The 24,608-nt window shown below is 34.7% G+C and overlaps 1 protein-coding gene across 1 annotated transcript in view; it reads left to right on the top strand.

Moving 5' to 3' along the window:
- LOC149774984 (sialin-like) overlaps positions 1 to 24,608 on the top strand; it is a 142,979-nt gene that overhangs the window by 43,225 nt on the left and 75,146 nt on the right. The window contains exon 4 of the mRNA XM_089944572.1: positions 9,679 to 9,772. Coding sequence (XP_089800698.1) covers positions 9,679 to 9,772 — 94 coding nt within the window. The remainder of the gene's footprint in view (positions 1 to 9,678; positions 9,773 to 24,608) is intronic.

Raw genomic sequence — 24,608 nt, 5'->3', positions numbered from 1 at the left:
AGAACTGAAAGTCATATCAGCATGGTAGTTTAACCAGAAGAGTTTTATGATATCAAGTTGGTCTTAAATGAAAGTTGTGCTGATCTGACAGCCCATATGGCTGCCACAGCAGCATCCTGAAATCTTGTTACTGCTAATTCCTGAACAGAAAATCACATCAGCTTAGGTTTTCACCAGAACACTTATTACAATCTTTAGTAATTTCTCAATGAAAATGATACCACTTTGAACTTCCAGTATGACTGTCAAAGTGGCTATCGTAAACATTTTGAATGGATGGTCTGTCAGCTTGGGTATTTTACTAAAAGGCTTGTTTATGAACTCTCTTTGTGCCTCAGTGAAAATGATGCCAAATGGGCCTCAATGAAAATGATGCCAGATCGGCCTAAATGAAAATGATGCCAGATAGGCCTAATAAAGATGATGCCATATGGGCCTTACAAAAATGATGCCAGATGGGCCTAATAAAGATGATGCCAAATGAGCCTAAATGAAAATGATGCCATATGGGCCTAACAAAAATGATGCCAGATGGGCCTAATAAAGATGATGCCAAATGAGCCTAAATGAAACTTATGCCCATCTGAGATCCAGTATGGCAGCAGTCTTGAAAATCTTGATATTGCTACTCCACCTGACTGGAAGGTCATATCACAGAAGACATCTTGTTGTGCCTAGTTGTCTTAAATGAAACTTGTGCCGATTTCCAGTATGGCCACCACAGTGACATCTTGAAAATCATGTTGTCGCTACTTCTCATAAATGGAAAGCCATATCATTATGGGTTTTTTACCAGAATGCTTATTATAGTATCAGCTTTGTCCTTAATGAAAATGGCATCATTCTACCTCAAATGTAACCACCGTGGCAGTTATCTGGAAACTCTTCTTGTCACTTTACCACCGAAATTGATACTCATATTTACATAGGTTTTTAACCAACAGACTTTTATGATACCCATTTGGCCGTTAATGAAAATAGTGTCTAATGCAATCATCCAGTATGGCTGCCACAGTGACCATACTTAAAACCATTTTGGCACTGATTGTCCAGAATGAATGGTCATATTGCCAGTGTGTTCTTATTAAAAGCCTTGAAAGCATGCCTAGTTTGCCCTAACTGAATATGGTGCTGATCATATATCTAGTTTGGTTACCACAGTGGTTTGTTCAAAATGTTGTTCAACAATATCAGATATAGATTCAACCCTCAGCAGTTGAAAAAGAAAGAAAAAAATCTTATTTTTGGATGACCAAAAATTCTTATGGATATAAGGGGATCAGTTTCCTTAAGGGGCTCTTGTTGATTCTAGAGGCAGTTTATTTAATATTTTTCCTATTAGCAACAAGTATGATGTGATAATAATTAATTATAGTGTGGCAAATATACATGGCACAATGACAAAGATGTGGGCATGAAGAGTATTCTCTCTCACAAAATTAGTAATGATGAAGTTTTTAAACAGTTTATAATGTTATTGTTAGGATCTTACCATGTTTATAGAGACCAGTGATTTGTCTTGGATATGTACTGAGGATCTATAGACCATTCATTTGCCATGGTCTGTAGAAATATAGTAAGATTCTCTCTACACAACCAAGACAAATCAATAGCCTATATAAGTGTCATAAGGTCCTCACTACATAATCAAGACAAAGCACTTGTCTGTAAAAATGCAAGATTCTGAATGGTTGAGTGAGGATCTTACCAAATTTTTACAGATGTGTGATTTGTCTTGATTTTGTAGTGAGGGCATTTCCATACTTTTATAGATGAGTGATTTGTCTTATCTATGTATTGAGGATCTTACAACATTTTTATAGGTTATTGATTTGCCTTGTTTGTGTATTGAGGATCTTACAACATTTTTATAGGTTATTGATTTGTCTTGTTTGTGTAGTGAGGATCTTACAACATTTTTATAGGTTATTGATTTGTCTTGTTTGTGTAGTGAGGATCTTACCACATTTTTATAGGTTATTGATTTGTCTTGTTTGTTTAGTGAGGATCTTACTACATTTTTATAGGTTATTGATTTGTCTTGTTTGTGTAGTGAGGATTTTACAACATTCTTATAGGTTATTGATTTGTCTTGTTTGTGTAGTGAGGATCTTAGCACATTTTTACAGCAGGTGGTTTGGTTCTGCATTAATGGTAGCGTTGTGACTCTTCCATATCATTCTTCAGTTTGACTGATTTACCCTCAATTTCTTTAAATAACTAAAAATGTATTCTTCAAACTGAAATTTTTAATTTCCTTTCTGATTACTTAACTTGAAATAATGATATGTTTTACTAACACAGGGCTTGCATTTTGCATAAATTTCTTGATAGCCACAGGGACTTTTAAGGTTTTAAATTCACTAGTCCTTTTTTAACCTTCACTAAACCACCCCCACCCCACCTCCCAAAGAAGCTGCTAAATAACACAGCATTAAGTGTTTAAAAAAAACAGCAGTTTATACATTTCTGAGTCATACAAGATATTCAGTTAAATAAAGAGAAAATAAAGAACTTTTCAGTTGCAATTATAGATCATTACTGGTAATTAATATGGAAATGGCTTTCAAACTTTTTTCTGAAATTGGTAATAAGTAATCCATTACAGGCATTTTCCCTGCAGTAATTATACATCTAAGCAATGTTTTAAACACTTAACATGACATACCAGAAATGAAACTTTGGCTGTACAATTTGTTTGCACAGTAATTATTTGGGAATGTTAGTCTTGGTAAGAGTACACGTTTTTTTTATATAGTTTTCAAGAAAAACAATTATTACAGGTTGCATCCCTGTTGAACAGCAAGTCCCAGTTTTTTTGCACTGCACACACTTTGATGTATTTTGGCTTTTGCCACCTACTAGGGTAACCCCTGCAATTCAGAATTACCATTTTTCTAGCCACCATTTTTGTTTCTGAATCCATGGATAAATTTCCTAAAATTTAATCATTAACTACAGATATGATCTCTTATTGTGGATGTTATATTTGAAAATGCAAAATTTCTAGTTCTGTACATTTTGTTCCACAATGAAATTATGTTTTAAATCAAATAGGAACAGAAAGGTATATTGCGTACTATAGCTGGGAAGACGTTTAATAAAGTGACATTTACTAGTCTGAACTTTTAATTTTATTACCATTGGGTAAGTGCACTACTACCAATTACAAGTCTCTGTTTGTTTAGTAGGCACGAGAGATTAGAATATATATACATATGTTTGAATTCTCAAGAAATTGGTTTGTATCGGCACAAAAAAATGCAATGATTTCCTGACCTTTTATGTATTCCTTAACTGTACAAATTTAAAATCTTACATCTTTTTTTTCTTCTAGTCAATTATTAGATTTTAAAAATTAAAATCTCGATATTGTCAGAAGTGTTATGAATAAGATTCCATACAATCTTTTATTTGAGGAGAGTTTGGTAATGAAACTAGAGCCAGACTTTCTTTAGCGTACATGTATATGATAAGTGCCGCCATTTTTTAAAGGATTGATGCTGACAGCAGGCATTTATAATGATCAAACAGGTTTAAAAACTATTCCTACGTGTAAGCAAGTTCTAGATAAGATTCAATAGCACGGGCATAAATGTGCAAATGAGGTAAATATGTTAATCTTCTAATGAAATGATTACTAAGTCAACAGATGACTCATTTTCCACCATTTTGTAAAAACATTGTATCTTTCTTTGCTCCTCAAGGGATGGACATTAAACTAATGATAAAAAGTACAAGAATGAGTTTTCTTTGCTTCAGACCAAATCGGTGACACCGGTAGCTTTAATTCTCAGACAGCCTTTTGATATTTTCCATTGGTGTTCTTGCCTTCAGACTAGAATTTGCTCTTTTCATTGATTTTGGCTATTTACTCCTTATATTTAATGTGGGGTGTGGGGTTGTTTTATTAACCATAGAGGATAAAGTACTAGTTCAGCAGTGAGAAACTGTGGGACAGCTGGACAACCAGAAACACACATTTTTTTGCATTATGTAATAATAATACTACAATGCTTCCTCATTACAATGCTCTTCATAGGATTCATTACAGTGAGTCCTCACTTTGGTGCTCAAGGATGTCACAGATGTGTACAGTGAGATTGCCTTAAAATGAAGCAATTCATAAATTTGATTTTCCTACTCAAGAAAGAAATGGCATCCATGACCATACCCACATTATAATTAGAACCACTTAATAATGAAGGCTTTCAAGTGATTGATAGCTCTATGCACATTCTACCTCAGTATTACACATTTATGGCTTCTTGAATAGTATTATAGTGAGGCATTACTGTACTTTGTATAATGTACATGTTTACCTCAGTAACAGGTGAATAAAATAGCTATTACATGGTACTCATTTGTGCCTACCTTGAATATCACAGTGAGGGCTTATTCTAATTTTGTATAATCTACTTTAATATTAGCGATGTCAGCTATAAAATGGTATATATTTGTGGCTCCCTCTGACAGTATTATAATGAATTATATTTGTACTATGTATAATGTGCCCCAGTATAACCTAATTTTATCCATATAAATGATACATGCATATGGCTGCTCGAAGAACATTATTGTGAGAGAATTGCCATTCTGTGTATGTGGAAATGATTGTGATATTGATTGGGTTGGTATTTATGTCTTTGTCATGACAATATATCGCTGCATTTTTGCTGAATTGCTAATGTTAAGATCTAAGAAGTACAGCAAAACAAGCCGTAGCAGTAACAACAATATAATGGACATTTGCCTAAAAAGGATATTAGTTTAGAATGCCTTCTTTTCATTTATTTGCACATTAAACCCTATACAAAGAAAGACACCTGCTCATGAAGAAACAATATATCTTGGTATCCCTTAATGTTCTGTATAAACATGTTTTAGTGTAATATAACTTTGTTCAGCCTGTGGTTAGCTTGAGAAGACAACTTAACAGAAATTTATACAGACCTATAATTATTAAAATGTTTGGCTTTTACTTCTGCCAGTATTGATTTCCTGTGGAGGAATACAGTAACCAGCAGTTTTGACATTTTATTTTATTATCCTGAAACTTAGATGAAGCATCGTTCATCACTTTCATTAGATTGGTCAACTTTTCACTTTCTGCTGATGAAAAAACACCCACAAAATTACTTCCTTCTTTCAGATTATAGTTTAGGATGGTTGTACTTCCTGGAACACACTAAAATTACACAATGTAAAAGTATATATTGAAACATACAAATGTCTCATACATATTGTACTCTTTTGAGAGGGAAACTGCATTTACATGCTCTAAATTTGAAAGTTTAAAATATTCCAGCTTGAAAAAATGTTCTATTCTTTATTCATACAGAAACAAGAGTATTATAATGTCAAAGTTCATGGATTCTGGAAGCTGAAATTTGAAATGGCTTGGTAGTTACCTCTGTTCCTAACTGATATGCTATAAAGTTCCACGTGCCAGCCATATAGTTTTAAGTCCATTGTTTAAAATTATACTGTGCTGCTTACCTTATGTCAGGCTTATGCTGTGTGTGTGTGTGTGTGTGTGTGTGTTCATGGATTCTGGAAGCTGATATTTGAAATGGCTTGGTTTAGTTACCTCTGTTTCTAACTGATAAGTTATCAAGTTCCACATGCCAGCCATATATTTTAAGTCCATTAAAAATTATACTGTGCTGCTTACCTTATGTCAGGCTTATGCTGTGTGTGTGTGTGTGTGTGTGTGTGTGTGAATCATCAGCTAACTGCACATGCAGGAGTGCAGAGTTTGTTAGAACCTGGGGAAGCATGGTCAGTCGTCAATGTAGTTATTCATTTTAACGCACTGTTAAAGGTGGCATTTGTCCATCAGTTATCAAATAACAGATCTATTACAGTAGACTGCTAACCACTTAGCCACTTGCAGGTTGCAGTCCATAACATAATCAGGTGGCTCGACATGAAGTGGAAATGATGTATTATGTAATAATCATATTGATGTAACTCTTAAGCAGTCTTCATCCAATTTTTGCAAAAAATTCTGAATTATTGATAGTATATGGATAAGTATAGACAGAGCATATTTAGTTTTTTTTTTATGGTCAGTTGATAATATATATAGTTTTCAATCCTATGACTTGCACTAAATATTCCGATTTTATAAAAGTCCAAACAATTATTGACAAATCAGTTTTGAAATTATTATTAGACATACTCCTCCAAATGACTTGTTCAAGACATTTTCAAGGTATCATTTATTCCATATGCCATATTAACCTTGTTCTTCCACTGTCAGGGAACTAAACATGTACATGTATGTTCTTTTGCATATCTGCTGATAGACGAACATTTCTACAGTGAACTGATTTAGTAAATAATTTAGTCGGAGAAACTTGTAGTTCTATTTTATGCAGATTATATAGAATAACTGCAGAACCCATTATATTAAACTACTGTCCTGGATGTTACTTATATGATGATTAATCCAATATGTAAGTCCATATCTGAAGGACTTTTAGGCAAAATTCCTATAGTGTGGAAGGATTGCATCATGTATAGCTCTTAACAGCCATTTCACATTAGTTTTCTTTTTAATGGCTGTCTTGTTGGCATGCATTTTGTTAGGTCATCTGCTTGTATCCCATCCAGACTAGAGGCAAAGTATCTGTGTTTAATCAATCAATAAACTTTTGGCATGCAGAGCTTGGATCAGCAATTTCTGTTTAATTGATTTAATCCTTGTGGCATACAGATAGTCAGGATGATTGCTTTGATGAATAGACCAAAATATTTAAATTATTTAATGCTGTAATTATCCAAAACTATGTCATACCTTCACCTACAGAGATACAACATGAATGTTTGTTAATAATTACATTTATTTGAGTATTTATCCATAATATCATTTGAGACAAAAATTGGATGCCTAGATTTCATCCATCAGATAAAGATTCACATTATACTTTAAAACATTAAAATATGCAACTAAAATGTTTATGGGCTTGTAGACTTGGAAACTTTTTTTTTTTTACAATCACTTTTATTTGACTATAAATTCATTACTATTTTCAAGTAAATTTGATTGTTGACCAAACTAATTTGCATTGCAAATATCTCTGACTGGAATGAACTGTATATTAGTGTACCTAAAGGTATGGTTAATACTAACTTTGATTAATTGAAGCATATGTTTATAACTATAAAAATAAAATTGAAATGCCTTCCAGGGCTTAGCCCTTGCAAGCAGTAATATAATCCATGATTGTGGCATAAACTGCTTTAATCTTCATTAGCAAAGTTTTTTGCTACAGTGATGAATTTTATTACTCTTAGCAAAATCTGATATATTGATGGCATTTTAATGACAATCATATGTCTATTATTGTAAAAGATACAGTTTTTTTATTATGATACACTCATCTTGAGACCTTGTAGTCGATGATTCTGACAAATAATTCCAATCACCTTAAGTAGACAACAATCTTGATGATAATACTAAGTGCCTTAAGTAGTCAATGATCCAGACAGATGATACCAATTGTTTAAGGACCGCTCCGGTGGCCTAGTGGTTAGAGTGTCTGCCTCAGATGCGGGAAGTCATGGGTTCGATCCCCGTCCGAGTCATACCAAAGACTCACAAAAATGGTACTAACAGCTGCCTCGCTTGGCGCTCAGCATTAAGAGGTTAGTGTTAGGACTAGTCGGCCTGGTGTCAGGATAATGTGACTGGGTGGGACATCATGCTACATGTCTGTCGCATGATGTCCCAATGCTAGACATCACTATAAACTGCCACACTGCAGACATCGTAGCAATATGACTGAAAAATTGTTAAAGCTATGTTAAAAATCCAAATCACACACACACATACATACCAATTGTATTAAGTAGCTATTGATCCAGATAGAAAGTACAAAGTGTCTTAAGTAGACAATGATCTAACAGATTATACTAAGTGTCCTAACTAGTATAATGATCCAGACAGATAATACCAATAATTACCTTAAAATGCTAATGATCCAGAGATAATACCAAGTGCCCTAGGTAGACAATCATCCAGACAGATAATACCAAGTGTCTTAAGTAGTCAGTCATCCAGACAGAAAATGCCAGATTCATTAATTAGGCAGTGATCAGACAAATGATATCAAGAGCCTTAATTAGACATTGACTGAGACAGATACTACCAAGTGCTTTAAGTAGTAAATTATTCAGACAGATGATATCACATGTCTTAAGTTGTCAGTGATCCGACCGCTCCAGTGGCCTAGTGGTTAGAGCGTCCGCCTTGGATGCGGGAGGTCATGGGTTCAGTCCCTGGCCAAGTCATGCCAAAGACTTACAAAAATGGTACTAACAGCTGCCTCGCTTCATGCTCAGCATTAAGAGGTTAGTGTTAGAACTGATTGGCCTGTTGTCAGGATAATGTGACTGGGTGGGACATCATGCTACATGCAGACATCATAGCAGTATGACTGGAAGATTGTTAAAGCTTCTTTAAAAATCCAAATCACATCACATGTCAATGATCCAGACAGATAATGCTAAGTTTTGTAAGTAGTGTATGATCCAGGCTGATATTATACCAAGTGCCTTTAGGAGTCATTGATTCAGACAGGCGATATCAGATGTCAATGATCCAGGCAGACAATACCAAGTTTCTTGGAATCAAAATTTGGTGATAGTTTATTCTACCTGGTAAATTTTTTAAATGACTGTTCCTTTTACATACATTGGGATAAGTGTTTTATATCACTTCTCCTCCTAAACTAACTGGTGGATTGTAGTGCAACTTTATTGACACATTCATCCCTTGGTAGGCCTAAAATAGGTGCTGCTCAAACATCCATTATGCACACAACAACAGCCATTTTGAAAATCTTGTTGGCACTCCTCCTGAATGGATGGTAATATCAACATCAGGTTTTAGTAATAGACTTCTTGTTTGTTTTAAATGAAAATGGTGCCAATTTAATCCATTACAGCCATCATGGCAGCTGTGTTGAAAATCTTGTTATCACTATTCCTATGCAGCACTGATGCGAACATTGGGTTTTTACCCAATGGCCTCTTATGGTGCCTAGTTTGAAAATGATGCTGATCTGACATCTTCAAAATCTTCTTATCAATCAAGAATATCAGAGAGGGTGTTATCGCTGGACAGTCTAAAATAAGAAATGGCTTTTCTTGGATACCTGGAAATTCATTTTGGCTAGCTGAGTACAAGTTCCATTTGAGAGACTTTTGGTTGAGAAAGCTAATGTTTCTTTTGGGTAATAATCACTTTTAGTTATTAGAACACACTAAAGGTATATGCAAATTTCCAGACAGCTCTTATTATTTTCCATGGTCATACGTCTATGGTTGGTAAGTATTATCCAGGCATTATTGCTTTCCTCAATGAATGCTGTGAGGCTCACAATGCGCTGTCTGAAGTACTTCCATATTTTATTAATTTGTCTCAAAATAATGTTAATGCAATAAAAATTTACCCATGTAAGTTTCTGTTGGAACATCATTCTTGTTAATATTCCCAAGAACATCTGGGAGGAAGGACCATATATTGGCAGATATTGTCTGCCCATTTGTGCAGTTATGTTTTTAGGTATGTCAGGCAGACTGTTTTATAAGCATATTTTTAGTCTCTATTAATTTTTTAGGTATTTTTGCCTCTTCATATAATTCTTTAAATTTGATTTCTTTTTTCAGATGACATTTCCTGATTTTAACTGGGGTGGAAAACTGCAGGGGATGATCCTTGGATCATTTTTCTATGGGTACATAGTAACTCAGCTGCCAGGGGGTAAGTACATGTACTTATAAATGTTTGCATAAACATACAAACACATGCAAATTTCCTTGTACATTTTCTGACTTATCATATATACTTGCTTTTAAATTGAGTCAAGCTGCAAACATCAAAGATCCTGATCTGCAATAGCATAAGGCACCTGTAGATCAAGGTCTGTGTTGTTTGTTCTGATAATTAGTCCTATCAGACTGCACAGACTTGAATCTGCCAATGCTTTGTGCTACAGAAGATCTGAGTTTGCGTATTTTGCATTAGTACTTATAAGCAAGTATATGCAATATTATTCCCTTCATTCTCATATCATTATTGTCAGTGCAGCAGCTTCAGTTTTATAGCTGAGGCCCTTATGAGCCCCACTCAGTTATTTCATGCTGGTTTTATAAATAGCTAATGATTTACTGTGAAGCTGTTGGCCAAGTTACTGCTGGGCAGTTGGAATGCTTTTTCACATTGTTTTCAGACACCTTAAAGTAATGTAACCCAATACAATTTGTCATCTGCCACCTTTTGTTTCAATGTTCAGTTTTCTTGGAAGATTTATAGATCATACTGGAGGGCTCCATAAGGGTATGACTAACGTAGGACATAACTAATAATCACAACTGCTTCTGAAATTACTTGTGATTTACAATGAAGCTGTTGGCATAGTCACTCCAGAACAGATTAAAATATCGTTCATTTCTATTTTTAAGACACTTTAAATAAAGCAGACCAGTAAATTGATTTGAAGAAAGAAAAAAATGTAGATTGCCTGTGTGTGAGTCCTTCACTCATTTAAATTTTCAAGGAAAGATAAATGGCCATACTGGGGAGGGAGGGGTTAGCCCCAAAAGGTATGACTGAGGTAGGACTTAATTAATTTCGAGAATAAAATCAATGAACAAAAATGATTTAAATGAAATTAAGCAACTGACAACATAAAATACATGCAAAGGAAAATAATCTAAATGATTAGGTGTTTAAAAACTGACATGATAATTTTAACTAGTGTAAAAAATGTTATGAAATTATTGCTGTATGTAATATTACAAAGCACAAAAACAATTTCATCTCTCAGCAGTATTATTGCAGATTGTGGATTGTGTAATAGTTATTTTTAGGAAACAAAATTAGTGGCATGTCACAGACTAAAACGGTTATAACTATGCTAAAAGGACAGATAGCCCAAATAGATGAAAAATCACTAAATAACAGAGCCATTCATGTAAAGACTAATTATATGTAGTTTGTATTTATTTGTAAAAGAAAATAATTACAATGGTATTGGGCATGGTTACAGATTTGGTGCATTGTGCTGAAACAGAGTGGAGGAACTGATGGAAAATGCTACAAAGATTATGAATAACACATTTATTTTGGATACTTTCTACACATTGATCGATGATTTTCTGGAAGGGGCCATTATGTGATGCTACACAAGCATCATTTGGAGGGGGCCCTAATGTGATGCTATACAGCATTATTTGGAAGGGGCCCTTATGTGATACTACACTAGCATCATTTGGACGGGGCCCTTATGTGATGCTATACAATCATCATTTAGAAGGGGCCCTTATGTGATGCTATACAAGCATCATTTGGAAGGGGCCCTTATGTGATGCTATACAAGCATCATTTGGAAGGGGCCCTTATGTGATACTACACTAGCATTATTTGGAAGGGGCCCTTATGTGATGCTGTACAACATCATTTGGAAGGGGCCCTTATGTGATGCTATACAAGCATCATTTGGAAGGGGCCCTAATGTGATGCTATACAAGCATCATTTGGAAGGGGCCCTTATGTGATACTACACTAGCATTATTTGGAAGGGGCCCTTATGTGATGCTGTACAGCATCATTTGGAAGGGGCCCTTATGTGATGCTATACAAGCATCATTTGGAAGGGGCCCTTATGTGATGCTACACAAGCATCATTTGGAAGGGGCCCTTATGTGATGCTGTACAACATCATTTGGAAGGGGCCCTTATGTGATGCTATACAAGCATCATTTGGAAGGGGCCCTTATGTGATGCTATACAAGTATCATTTGGAAGGGGCCCTTATGTGATGCTATACAAACATCATTTGGAAGGGGCCCTTATGTGATGCTGCACAAGCATCATTTGGTTATTTTATATACCCACCAGAGTTTAGCATGTATCATTCAACCCAAGGTACCTGCCTTATTACTACATTTTCCTTTTAGACTAATTTTTATTTTAAGCAATATAGACCAGATGTACTTGTTATCAAAGACTTCTTATGGTATCAGATATGTCCCGAATGACTTTAGTCTGAATTTATGACTGCTAAGGACCACTAAGAGCTTCACTGAAGCACATTATGTAATTGTTGATCATGTTCTGGTTCCTCTTCATTTTTCAGCTGTGTTTATCTGAAGAGGAATGTTAATTCTGTTCTATTGAATATGAAATAAATGGTCTTATGAACTGTTAAAAATTATTCTGATTAATTTAAATCAAATTTCTTCATCTGTGATGGCATTTAAATCAGGAAAAGATTATAAATTTGTGATTAGTTACTTCCCCCAAAAGTTAAAACAAAACTACTTTATGCTGCTTGAATTTGTCAAATGTTCGTTATTGTTTGTGTTAAGATATCCTCTTTATTTAATAATATTATTATTCTAGACTTAAGTATCACTTTGGATAATGTTTCAGATTTGGTACTGGTATACGTTTTAGGACAATTGATACAAATTTTTTGTTGGTTTTGTATCAGCCAAAATCTCAGATGATCACACTTTGGTTGATTGAGTTTTTAAATGTGATATTGAAGCTAGGTGGATTGACAGTTTGTAAATAGATACTTGTTACAAATTTTTAGGAAACGGTCTATTCATTGAAGTTTAATCTTTCTCTTTTCAATAGGGAATGTGTACAGTATTTCTCCCATAAAGAGACTTGGCAAAATTTTGTTTTTTTTAACATGGCTTCTCATCAAATATCAGTTTATCATCAGAGAAATACAGTATATTTTTGGTTCACAACCTGTTTTATTCCACCATCCAGTTTACTTGTAATGTGTTTGAACCAGATTACAGTCCTTGCTGTTTATCTGTCCCAATTATTGATGACTAATCTTTCCTTTTATTGCATGCTTTATCACAAGACCGTATGAACTTATACTTCCCCTCACCTAATTAGCTGTTTGATGATTAGCTTTTATCCATTTCCAGTATGTCAGAATGCGTTGTTACTATCAAGATGTTTTTTGTATGGCATAAGGGTAATCAATATCAGGTAATTTCCTTCTTCTGTGTGTCTGCATCATTAAAAGTCATTGGTTTTGAAATAATTGATTTTTTTTACAGTAGAACACATAATTAGGGTTGGATTGATTCACTGTAGGACAAAGAGAGTGTAAAACCATTTGCAACCCAGCTTATAAGGACATATGGGGAGCCATGGTAACTTGGATGGTATAGTGTCAGATTTGTAACCTAAGTCTTGTGACTTTGATATCCACCCATGCAGTCCAGACCAGGTCAGCAGCTGTGGTGTATTCTTTGGAAAGGCACTTAGCTCCCATTAGCAGAACATGATATACAGTGTAGCCAGTAATGTGTTAAATGTGTCATTAAACACAAAAAATCTATAAGGGAATGGGAAATTTGGTCTCTTAGTGATTGAAAATGAACATAATTCTTATTTATTACATAGCATAATAACAATCATACACCACAGTGTGGCATAACATTTTGCAATATCACATAATATCATTAGTCATTGCAAACCACCATCATGTAAGAAAATATAATTTTAAAACTTAGTGATGAGAATAAGTCAGAATTTCATATTGATAATCAGTTCCACTTAAGCAACTAATAATCAATTACTAAGAGCAAATTTTAAGTTTTGTTTGTTATACAGTTATATCTTTGCTCAAGACTTCACAATGTTAATAAATGTACAGGAGTGATCTCTTTTAATGACATGTATTTTTTCTATTTTGTTGTTAAGTTTTGTTCCACAAATTTCTTAAATGAAAGCAACTTTTTATGGCTGATCGTCTTATGTAACTAAAATACTGTTGCAATCCCCCAAAAGCTTTTCAGTCATATTTGATGTGTCTGTAATTTAAAGTGTAGAAGGACACATTTTCTTGATTGTCATTAATTATAAAGACTACAAAGGATTTTACATTTAAACTGCAAGAAATCATCAAAATGTGCTTAAATGTATTAATTCAACAATTTAACAGCTTAATCATGTAATCATGACTATATGTTCCTAATTATTAAAGTTTGCACCTACAGAATATTATATGGTTTTATATTTGTGAAGGTCTAGCACTGGGCATCATGACACAGACATTTAGCATCATATCCCACCCAGTCACATTATAATGACACCAGGCTCAAACCAGTGCTAACACTAACCTCATAATTGCTGAGTGCCAAGCAAGGCAGCTGCCAGTACCATTTTTATAAGTCTTCGCCTCCTGCATCCGAGGCATATGCTCCAACCACATAGGCCACCGGAGCGGTGTGAAGGGAATAAATAGTATGAATCAACTTTATTGGATTGGAAGTCGTATTTTGCTTACCATTTACACATGAGTTTTACTAACCTTTGCATTTTGCATGCAACTGAAAAGAAGTAGTCTATCTTTGCAAACAATTGATTATGGAGTTTTAAAATCGATTCTCTTATTGGTTTGCACAACTATGTATGATTACAATGAGTCTGCTGTTCATGAAGGTTGACCTAATTGTACTATTGATATTTTGCTGCAGCATACTATTTGGCTGAATATGAATACCTCATTTAATAAACTATTCGGGCCAAACCAAATGCGAAATGAATATCCGGTACAGGCCTACATATTATCATCAGTTTTTGTGGTTGACTGAAACTTTAAGATGATATTACTATAGGTGTAAAGTTAACTCACTTTTCATTGAGAAAATTCTATCTTGCCAATGATGCCTACTTAAGCATTATTGTCAACATTGTTAAAGTTTTGTGTGATAGTTTACAAGATACAGGGGTTATACTGACAAATGTATGAATGCAGACAAGACACCCGGTGTTCTGTGCTATCTTTATTTGTCTCTTGGCTAATCAAGTTGGGAGGGGATAGCATCCTGCTGTTCATTCATTACACCCTCTTTTATCACATGTACTTATAGGCAGAAGTATCACAACAGGATTAATTCAGTCATATAACTCCAGGTCACTGAGACCTTTTTTCTAAGCTTCAGTGCCATTTTTTGTACCATATACTTTAATTATACCTTCCATATTTTAGACCCAAATTCACAAGCACTTATGAAATTTGGCATGTGGATTTACATTATCTTAATGAGTATTTAAACCATACCAAAACTGAATCATTGTTACCCAATTTGTTTTCAAACTTGAACCCTTTTGTATTTTCAACTGTTCATTCTTTAGTGTCTTAAATATTTTGTACCCTGCTTCAGCTACTCGAATTTGGCATGTGATGCATCTCAGGAAGAGTAACAGAGCCATATAAATATTTGTCACTGTAACTTTAATAACTGACTTGTGTATTTCCACTGTGTAAGTCAGCCATTTAAAAACTATGTTATTGTGACCTGTTGTTTTGCTTAAGTGCCTTTTATAGTTTTAAGTATCTTTTCCTTGATTATACCCTCAAACTCTTGGACTCTATTTCACCTACATTCATGAAAATTAGGATGCAGATGCATCTCAGTAGGAGTAACTCACCCATAATAAATATAGGATGCTGTGACTTAGTGTTGAATTTTTTAAAATTTTTAGCCATTAGTTTTGTATTTTCAGTTGTGTGTTCATTAGACCCTCAATGTTTTGAACCCTATATCACCTGCACTCATGAAAAATGCCATGTTGCGGCATCTCAGGAAAAGCAACACAGCAGTAGAAATCTATGTCACTGTAACTTAGCTTTCATAATAGAGTAGCTCGTGAATTGTCAATTATTTGTTCATTACACACAAAACCTTGGACACTATTTCACTCATGTAATTGATATTTGCATTATCTTTGACATAGTGGTTCAGCCTTACCAAAAGGAAGTCACTCTGACCATTGTGTTCATGTTCTTCACATTTGATTTTTCAGCTGTTCAGTATGCCCGTAATATCATAGACTCAGTTTCATCTACCCTCATAAAAATTTGTGTTTTAGTGCATATGAGAGAGAGACAGAGAGTGAGAGTAACTTGACCATACAAGATCTAGGTTTACTCTGGCATAATTATTATATGTATGCACTTTGATTGACTAAGTGTTTAGCTTCAGTGAATAATTTGTTAAACCCACAGTATATTGATTCCATTTCATCTCTGTCATGACAACTGGTATGTGGCTGCATCTCAGGAGTAACTCAACCTTATTAAAAGTAGGCCACTGTGGCCCATTTTTCATGCTTGAGTGACTTTTCCATTTTCAGCTCTCCATTCCTTACACACTCATTTATTAGTACCTTTCCTCATCTACACCTATGAAATTAGTATATTGATGGATCTCAGTAACAGTAACTTTGTTCATACCAAAACTAGGTCATTGTGATTTAATTTTCACACTTGACTGGTATATATATTTTCTGTTATCCCTATATTACACTCATTATCTCAGATTCTGTTTTACCCTACTCATGAAAATTTTTATGTGGATGCAACTAAAGGAGAATAGCACATCTTTGACAAACTGTGTCCCTCTGACTTGTTTTTTATACATTGAAGGATGTTCATAATTCAGCCATTTGTTTGTTACTTCCTGTATTTTTATCCTTATAACATTCAGATTAATCAAACTGTTTCAACTCTGCACAGATGAAACTTGGTATATTGATGCCTCCTAATGAGTAGTATATTTGCAGTAATATTTCCTCTACCAGCGTAGTCATCTGTTCTCACAGCTCATGCGTAATGGATTCAAAATTTGTTAAGGGCAGCCAGAATCAGCTGTCATGATGTATCTCTTTGCAAGGCTTATAACTGACATAGCTTTAGAATCAATTCATGATGCCAGTCTGTGAAGGTGGTCATAGCAAAAATGTGCATAGGTTTTGAAGTTTTTTCATTTACTTGTATTTTCTAAACTCTGTGACAGATTTTGTTCAGACATGTACTTAGAATTAGTTATTCAGACAAGATAATTCATTCTGTATTGTGCTTATTTGCCTATACAAACTTCAGGTCAAGGCCTCTGTCAATGAAAACTTATCTTCACGTCTGTAGCATTTTCATTTGCTTGTATTTCCTAAACCATCTGATGGATTTTGTTCAGATAATTGTTTTCAAACTATAGACAATTCATCCTATGAAACAATCGCTTATACCTTTCACAATATGTCATAGTCACATTCATGTCAAAATGTGTGTTATAGCTTAAGTTTAACTTTTTCATATGCCCCTGTCACATCATATGCCCATGGGCTTGGGCATGTGGAAATAGTCCCTATGCACCTTTTTGCATGTTGTGAGAGGCAACTAACTGGAGGCGTCCTGTTTTCAAACTTGGTTTTTGTAGTAAACATCATGCAAAATGTGTGCTGAATGTTTACTCAACTTTGAAATGTTTCATGGAACCAGGAGATTCAAGCGCCATAATTTTACTTTACCATGTTTCCTGCCTAGCTTTTATTTCATCTTTATATATTGTGAATTGAGTTGATATTCCATTAATCCCACCTGACACAGCCTGAAATCCTAATATGTTTTTCATCACTTTATGTATGAGATATCTGGTTAACAATGGGAATCTTATTCTTATCACTGGAGCAAGTCAGCATGAAGTAAAGTAATATATAAAACATTATGTTAACAATTAGGATCTGTTCTTATGTTTTATCTCAGGTGCATGCCATTGTAAAGTATTGTCTGGAGAAATCATTTTTGAAGACAAAATATTTTAATCCTAATTATTTATATTCAGAGTGATTTGTCTGCTTCTTTATTGTTTCTTGGCAGTTAAAATACAGTATTATGCAATTAGCCTTGGTTATGTTTCTCCTCGGACATATTTGTTAAAACCCATTCCAGGAGTTTGCTGCAACCAGAATGAATTGGGCTTATTAATAAGACAGAATATAAGTCTTAATCAATACTATCTGGAAGAATATCAGGCATTTGTGGAAAGTTTTAATCCCAGTTAAGCTTATACAAAACAATTTCAATAATGGAACTGGAGAACCAGTATCATGCACTAACTTTTATTCTTCCAGTTTTAATGGAATAATTTAAGCAATGGGACAAGGCAGTTTCTTTCCATTTACCATATACTAGTATTACTCCCTTGTAAGTTAGGAATAATCAGTATAACAAACGACATAGAATCTGATCAGCCACCACATTATGCAATTGAAGATGTGTCTGTGTGATACTAGCCTTAGATTTTATCAGGACTGTGTTTCATCATTGGTGCTGATGTTTGCAAGTAACTGTAATTTAAAATATCAACTTGGCTCACTTCTCTACTCAGGACACTCAAGTTATCTGGACCACCACATGCCAATATCAGTGTCCTGAAAAATAATCAGTAAATTAACATACAAGCAGCTTGAATATCTGGTCAGTTTTTTTTTTAATTATATACATTTTCACATTTTAATAATAATAATAATAATAATAATAATAATAATAATAATAATAATAATAATGATTTTTAAAGACAGTGACACAGGTAGTTATATGAACTAATCTTCCTTTTGATCATATTATTTTCATCCTCATTACAATAATATTTTGATTAATTACTCATATAAATAATGATTGTGTATGTGGTTATCAGAAACAATTCCCTTTCAAAATATTGAATCATTTGTTATAATCCAACAAAATCCAATGTAATATTCTAAATCTTCTTGCAAATTGCCATTGCAAAACTGAATTTAACACCCAAATCAACTTTATATAGACCATGAAAATATCTCTGCATATGTCCCTCCCAAACAAAAGTTGGGTACAGGTTGTCTGAATAAAATAATAATAGAACATTTTCACTTGAAGCAAATCTGACATAAATCTTTGCACACTCTCACCCACCCACACCAGTACATCTCTCTCTCTCTCTCTCTCAGCCATGTATGGGCTTAAGATCAGATTAAATACATTTTAAATAAGATATTCGTATTCTGTCTGTTTTAAGCAAAAATTATTTTCTGGAGGAGAGCTGAGCAGTAACATAGCAACATTTTATTTCATTCATATGACTTATAAAAGTAATTGTCTACGATGACATGTTTGAAAACGTATTGTCATTGGTCTCAAATCTGAGAATATAAAGAACAATTATAGTTGAATATAATCAAGATATGATACTACCTTGACACTATATCAAATATATGTTTAATGTAAAATATATTCAGTGAGAATCTTGCATATTTCCAAATGAAACAGCTAAAATCATTGCTAAGGAAGTCTAAAGATTTTACTAAATTACCACACCAATTAACTATTCAAAGAATTATTCGGAACAAACCATGAATGGTCCATCAGTTATATAACTTTAGGGATATAAATCTATTGAAAAATCATTTCAGGAAAGGATCACAAAGTTAATTGTTTGAAAATTACGAGTATTTCATTTTTATGAAGAAATGAGAAAATGTGATTTTCCATTTGTGAGAGCAATTTCACTGGTTATGCCTAATATTTGCTTACTTATTGATTAACTCCTTTTTTTGCCAAACTAACTAAGCTCTTCATCTTTGTTGACTCCTCTCACCTCTGATAATATCCATGATCCATACAATTGAGACATTTTGTAAAACATGATCAAGACTATCTTTTTCTTTCTTGTTTGTTAAGCAAGAAGTATACAAGAAATAATCTTGGACTGCTTTGTTCCATGCTGCCACCTATTGGTTTAAAGGGAAGATAACTGGTCATGATCCCTCAATATTTTGGTGAGGTTAATCTAATTTAATATATTGTTCACTTCAAAAACAGGTGTACAGTTGTAAAGGACATAGAGCTTAAGGTCTGTTGTTGTTGTTGTTGTAGAGTTTAACGCCATTTTCCAGCACACGACAGGCTATACATGGCGGCCAGTATTAATGGTGGAGGAAGAATCCGGGAAATCCCCGGAAAGAACCACCGACCGCTTCAGGTCTGTAAAACAGTATGTTTGTATTATATGGTGCACAAGACAAGATCTACAGTAGTTAGAAGCTGCACATTTTTTAAGAGCATACTTTCCTAAATCTGGAAATATTTGATTAATTTATTGCAAAATATTAAAAGCTGTTGTTTTATACATGTAGATGGATCACCTGCATTTCTATGATTGTGAACATGACACATGTATTTTTCTAATTTTAGGTGATTTGCATCCATGCTTTTTTCCTTCTCTATTATGTTCTTTCCCTAGCAATCAATAGAGATGCAAGTAATTTAACAAGCCAGGCAGAACTCTGACATTACATGGTTTCGCATTGATTTTTACTGCATTCACATTCTTTAGATTGTAAGCTTGTACTAGTTCTACCAGTCACAGACCGGAAACTTTGGCTTGTGCATAAACTGATATTGCATCATACAGAGTCAAGTACTTTTTGATTAATCATCATAAAACTCCATATTTATCTCACAATTTGTGTTCTGGAACAAAACACAAAAATCTCAGACACCAGCATCTTTGCATATGTCTTGCAAGTTTTTAATAATTAAATATGCCATCAGGGTTTAATCATGGTTCAGCCTTTAAGAGCCATTGGTCCATCAGAATTTCATAAGGGTTCACCAAGAATTTGACATGGTCTGCTCATTTTTCTTCACAATTCAGCTAGTGATTATATGAAGAATAATGTATATTCTTACTTTTAAGTCAAGTCAAACTGAAAACTGTACAGACCCTGATCTGCAGTCACATAATGCATCAGCAGATCTGGATATGTGCAGTTTCTTAGGTGTAATCATGCAAACAACATAGACCCTAATCCTCTGACATTATGTTGTGGCATATTAGGGTTTATGTTGTTTGCATATAACTACTGATTAAGACATTAACTATTAACTAGTCTCTGGCTCAGCCAATGTATGTATGTGAAGAAAGCTGCAAGTAGCTTCCCATGGGTCAGTGGTTCTTATCAGGTTTTTCCCCAGGTTCTTCCTCCACTAGTTATACCGGATGCCCCTATATAGCATTCTTCACTAGCCAAGGTTCCGGTATGTTTACCTTGTTTACACCTTGGCTGATTGATCAGATATTTCAGTGCTTCGAGTCTGAATTTCATTGGATGTGGTAGCAAACAACTGCATCCAATAAAAATCAACTTGTTCAGATTTGAACCCTGTTCTTACATGATCGAGAAAAGGGGAGCACACAACTGGAATGGACTCATAAAGAAGGAATTTTCACTGCCAGTCTGTGTTTGTGCAAATACATCCTTTCTATGACCAATTTGGATTCTTAGTACATATGACAAAAGGGATTTTAGTGTGGGATTAAGTAAAATACATAGCAGTACCAATATCTGGTTTCTAACTAGTAACATGTGGGGTGTGTGAATATTGGAATTTCAGAGATATATGTGAGAGAAGTAATGATAAATCTGGGTAACTAGGTCAGCATCATAGAAACTAATGTAAGTTGTGGGTGAGAACATATCAAGTTTTTGGGTTTCAAGAAGGCATTGATAAATCTGGGTAAACAGGTCAGCATCATGACATATCTGGATAACTGGGTCATATTCCTGCTGTTTCAGCACTATATAGTTATGGTATGATCTGGAGGAAGGGAGCTGTCATTCATCTAGTAATGGTTAGCCAATCATATTCTGTATGTGGGGAAAGGGTGATATACAAAATGGGAGGTTAAGAGAAAGGATACCTAATAGACATGATGGAATGATAGATATTCTGAGTGGACAGATATAGTGAGAAACAATATAGATAAACATTAGTGTAGAATTTAGACAGGTGGACAGAACTTAGTGTGTATATTGGATATAAACAGTAAATTACAATATGACTTAGTGTTTTAATTAGTATATGACTGGTCCCCACCTCATCCTGAAGTCAATAGGAAGACCCAACAAGGTCAGACATACCACAGCTAACTGGTCAGATGTGGTGGAGAATCCTTGTAGCTGACTTTTTAGCTCAGCTGGAACTGAGAAAAATAATACAAAAATAAATGCCATGGCTTCATGGAGAGATTACATCACCATAACAGCCTTCTCTTGAGATCAGGACAGTGCAAAAGTATGGTATTCCAGATAAGAAAAGTTCTGCAAATCAGATGACTAAAAGAGGAAGTATAAGCACCACACTGTCATTAAGTTTATCTGCGGAAGCAGAAATCTGGTGTTATTTACTCCAAGAAAATGTGCAGGCTGATTATAAAGCACTGTTGCAAAAGTTTAAAGAAAGGTTCTTCCCATCAGAGGTCTCACTGTACAGCAGATTGAGAGATCCTTATTCGGTGGTACAAGGAAGTGACTCTGTGCTCGGTTATCTTGAGAAAGTAAAATCAAAGGGGTTAGACCTGGGGAAATCAACTTCAGAAATCTTTGACATAGCCATCTTATGTCACTTGTTTTAAAGCTCAAATAAACAGTGACACAAGAAAGAGTGAAAACAACAAGCTTTGTAAAATACAGTAATTTATTTCCCTGGAAAAATTCTGTAAAAATGAAAAAATATGAACTTACAGTTTTATAGAATGAAATCCAAAAATAATCAGAGAATAAAATTTTAGTAGTCCTAATAACAAAATGTTCTACTGATTTCACATTAGAATCCCAACGAAGAATCCAAGATGGAAGAAGATGACGTATTCTGCAATCTGTGGTGTTGAAGTCTACAGTTCCTTGTAGAAATAAAAATTATCACTTCGGTTTCTGATAGCTGAATAAATTTTGATTAAAACTGTCCTTGTTCCACAATATTACATGAGCACATGTATTTTTCTGACCTAATTGAGGGTGAAGTAAGAAAATTACAAATATTTTTAGGTAAAAATAGAGATGTTTCTGCCCAAGACATTTCTGAATTAGGGTTTACCAATGTCTATTGTCATGAGATAGATACAGGGGAGGCCCTGCCCAAACAACAAAGGTTCTACCACACTACCCCTGCAACTAAGGAGATATAAAGATAGACCAAAGAAATGTTACCTCATGATATAATAGAAGAGGCCAACACTCTATGGCAAACTCCAGTAGTACTGGTAAGGAAACCAAATGGGGGATTCAGGTTTGCAATTGATCATCAGGCATTAAACAAAGTTACCAAACCAATGAGCTTCCCTATACCTTGGTTTGATGATATTGCAGATGTAATTGGACAGTCAAAGGTTAAGTTGTACTCCAGTCTCGATTTGAAACGGCTTTTGGCAGATACCTCTCTCAGACTTGGCAAAACCTAAAACTTGACTTATAACACATGAAAAGGTGTTCTGATTCAAGAAACTTCAATTTGGGTTGTCCAGCAGTCCTTTAGCCTTTTCTATGGTCATGACATAGGCTTTATGAGATTTAAACTGGTTGTTTGCTCTAGTCTATATTGATGATGTTCTGGTTTTTAGCAAGAATTTTGATAAACACTTGGAACATCTGAATTTGGTGTTTGATAGACTTTGGAAGGCCAACTTGTGCCTGAACCCTTCAAAATGCAATTTTGCTGCCTTTCAAGTAAAATACTTTGGCCATATTTTCTCTAAAGAAGGCATTGGTGTAGATCAGGAAAAGGTGAAGACCATGTCTGAGTTTCCCCTGCCCAAATCACAGCATAATGTGAGATCATTTTTAGGCCTATGTAATTACTATCACAGTTTTGTAAAGGGGTTTGCTAGCACTGCAGCACTCTTAAATGGGCTCCTACAAAAGGAGGCCAAATTAGTATGGACTGAAGAATGTAATAACTCCTTTAAAACTCTTAATGCTGCCTTGACCACAGCCTCCACTTTGTGTTGCCCTGATTTTGAGAAGAAATTTATCCTATACACAGATGCAAGCAACCTAGGTATTGGCTATATTTTAGGATAGAAGGATGACAAAAATAGAGAATGGTTTGTAGCTTAAGGGGGAAATGCTTTAAGAAAGGCTGAAAAGAATGAGGAATTACAGATCTGGAGGGTCTAGCTTTGGTAGATTAAGGTATACACCATTTCCATGTATACCTAGGCTAGCATCCTGGAAGTTTTGGTCTCTACTGATCATGCGGCAATTCAAGCGATACAGTCAACCAAACTGCAGGCAGGCCACTTGCTGAGCTTGGCATTGCTTCTACAGAGCTATGATTTTGAAATACGCTACAAGCAAGGAAAGCTCAATTCAAATGCAGATGGGTTGTCACATAGGGAATATTCAAATCAGTCTGGAGAAATCCCTGATGATCAAGTACATGAAGTGGTGGTCGCACACACTAACATTGATACACAACTTCGGGAGGCAATATGGTAGAATATGTACTACAATCGCCTGCATCATTACAGGTATGTGCATCAGTTACTAAGGCAAAAGACACCTTTTCAGTGGTTCAGGCCACTGAGGATTATATGAATATAGATCCTATTGATCATGTTCAGGAAGTGTTAGCCTTAAGTTCAGATAGTCTTAAGGATATGCAAGTCGCCGATCCTGAGTTAAAAAAGGGATGATTGAATACTTAGAAAATAAGTTCCTGCCAGAATGTAAGAAAAAGGCTCACCTAACTGCAAATGAGTACATAATTGACAAAGGTATCCTCTTCCATGTACATTACCCAAAGCGAAAGGGACACAAAAGTAATAGAATAGTGAAACAATTAGCAGTACCTCAATCCCTCCGCAATGAAATCTTGTTATCATATCATGATGCTCTCACTGCAGGTCACCAGGGTATCGAGAGAACACACCATGCCATCCGATTAAATTATTTTTGGCCA

This window comes from Sinohyriopsis cumingii, unplaced genomic scaffold (assembly GCF_028554795.1).
Source record: "Sinohyriopsis cumingii isolate HCF-2022 unplaced genomic scaffold, ASM2855479v2 utg000043l, whole genome shotgun sequence".
In the NCBI taxonomy this organism is placed as follows: Eukaryota; Metazoa; Mollusca; class Bivalvia; order Unionida; family Unionidae; genus Sinohyriopsis; species Sinohyriopsis cumingii.
This window is presented reverse-complemented; position numbering and strand designations above follow the sequence as displayed.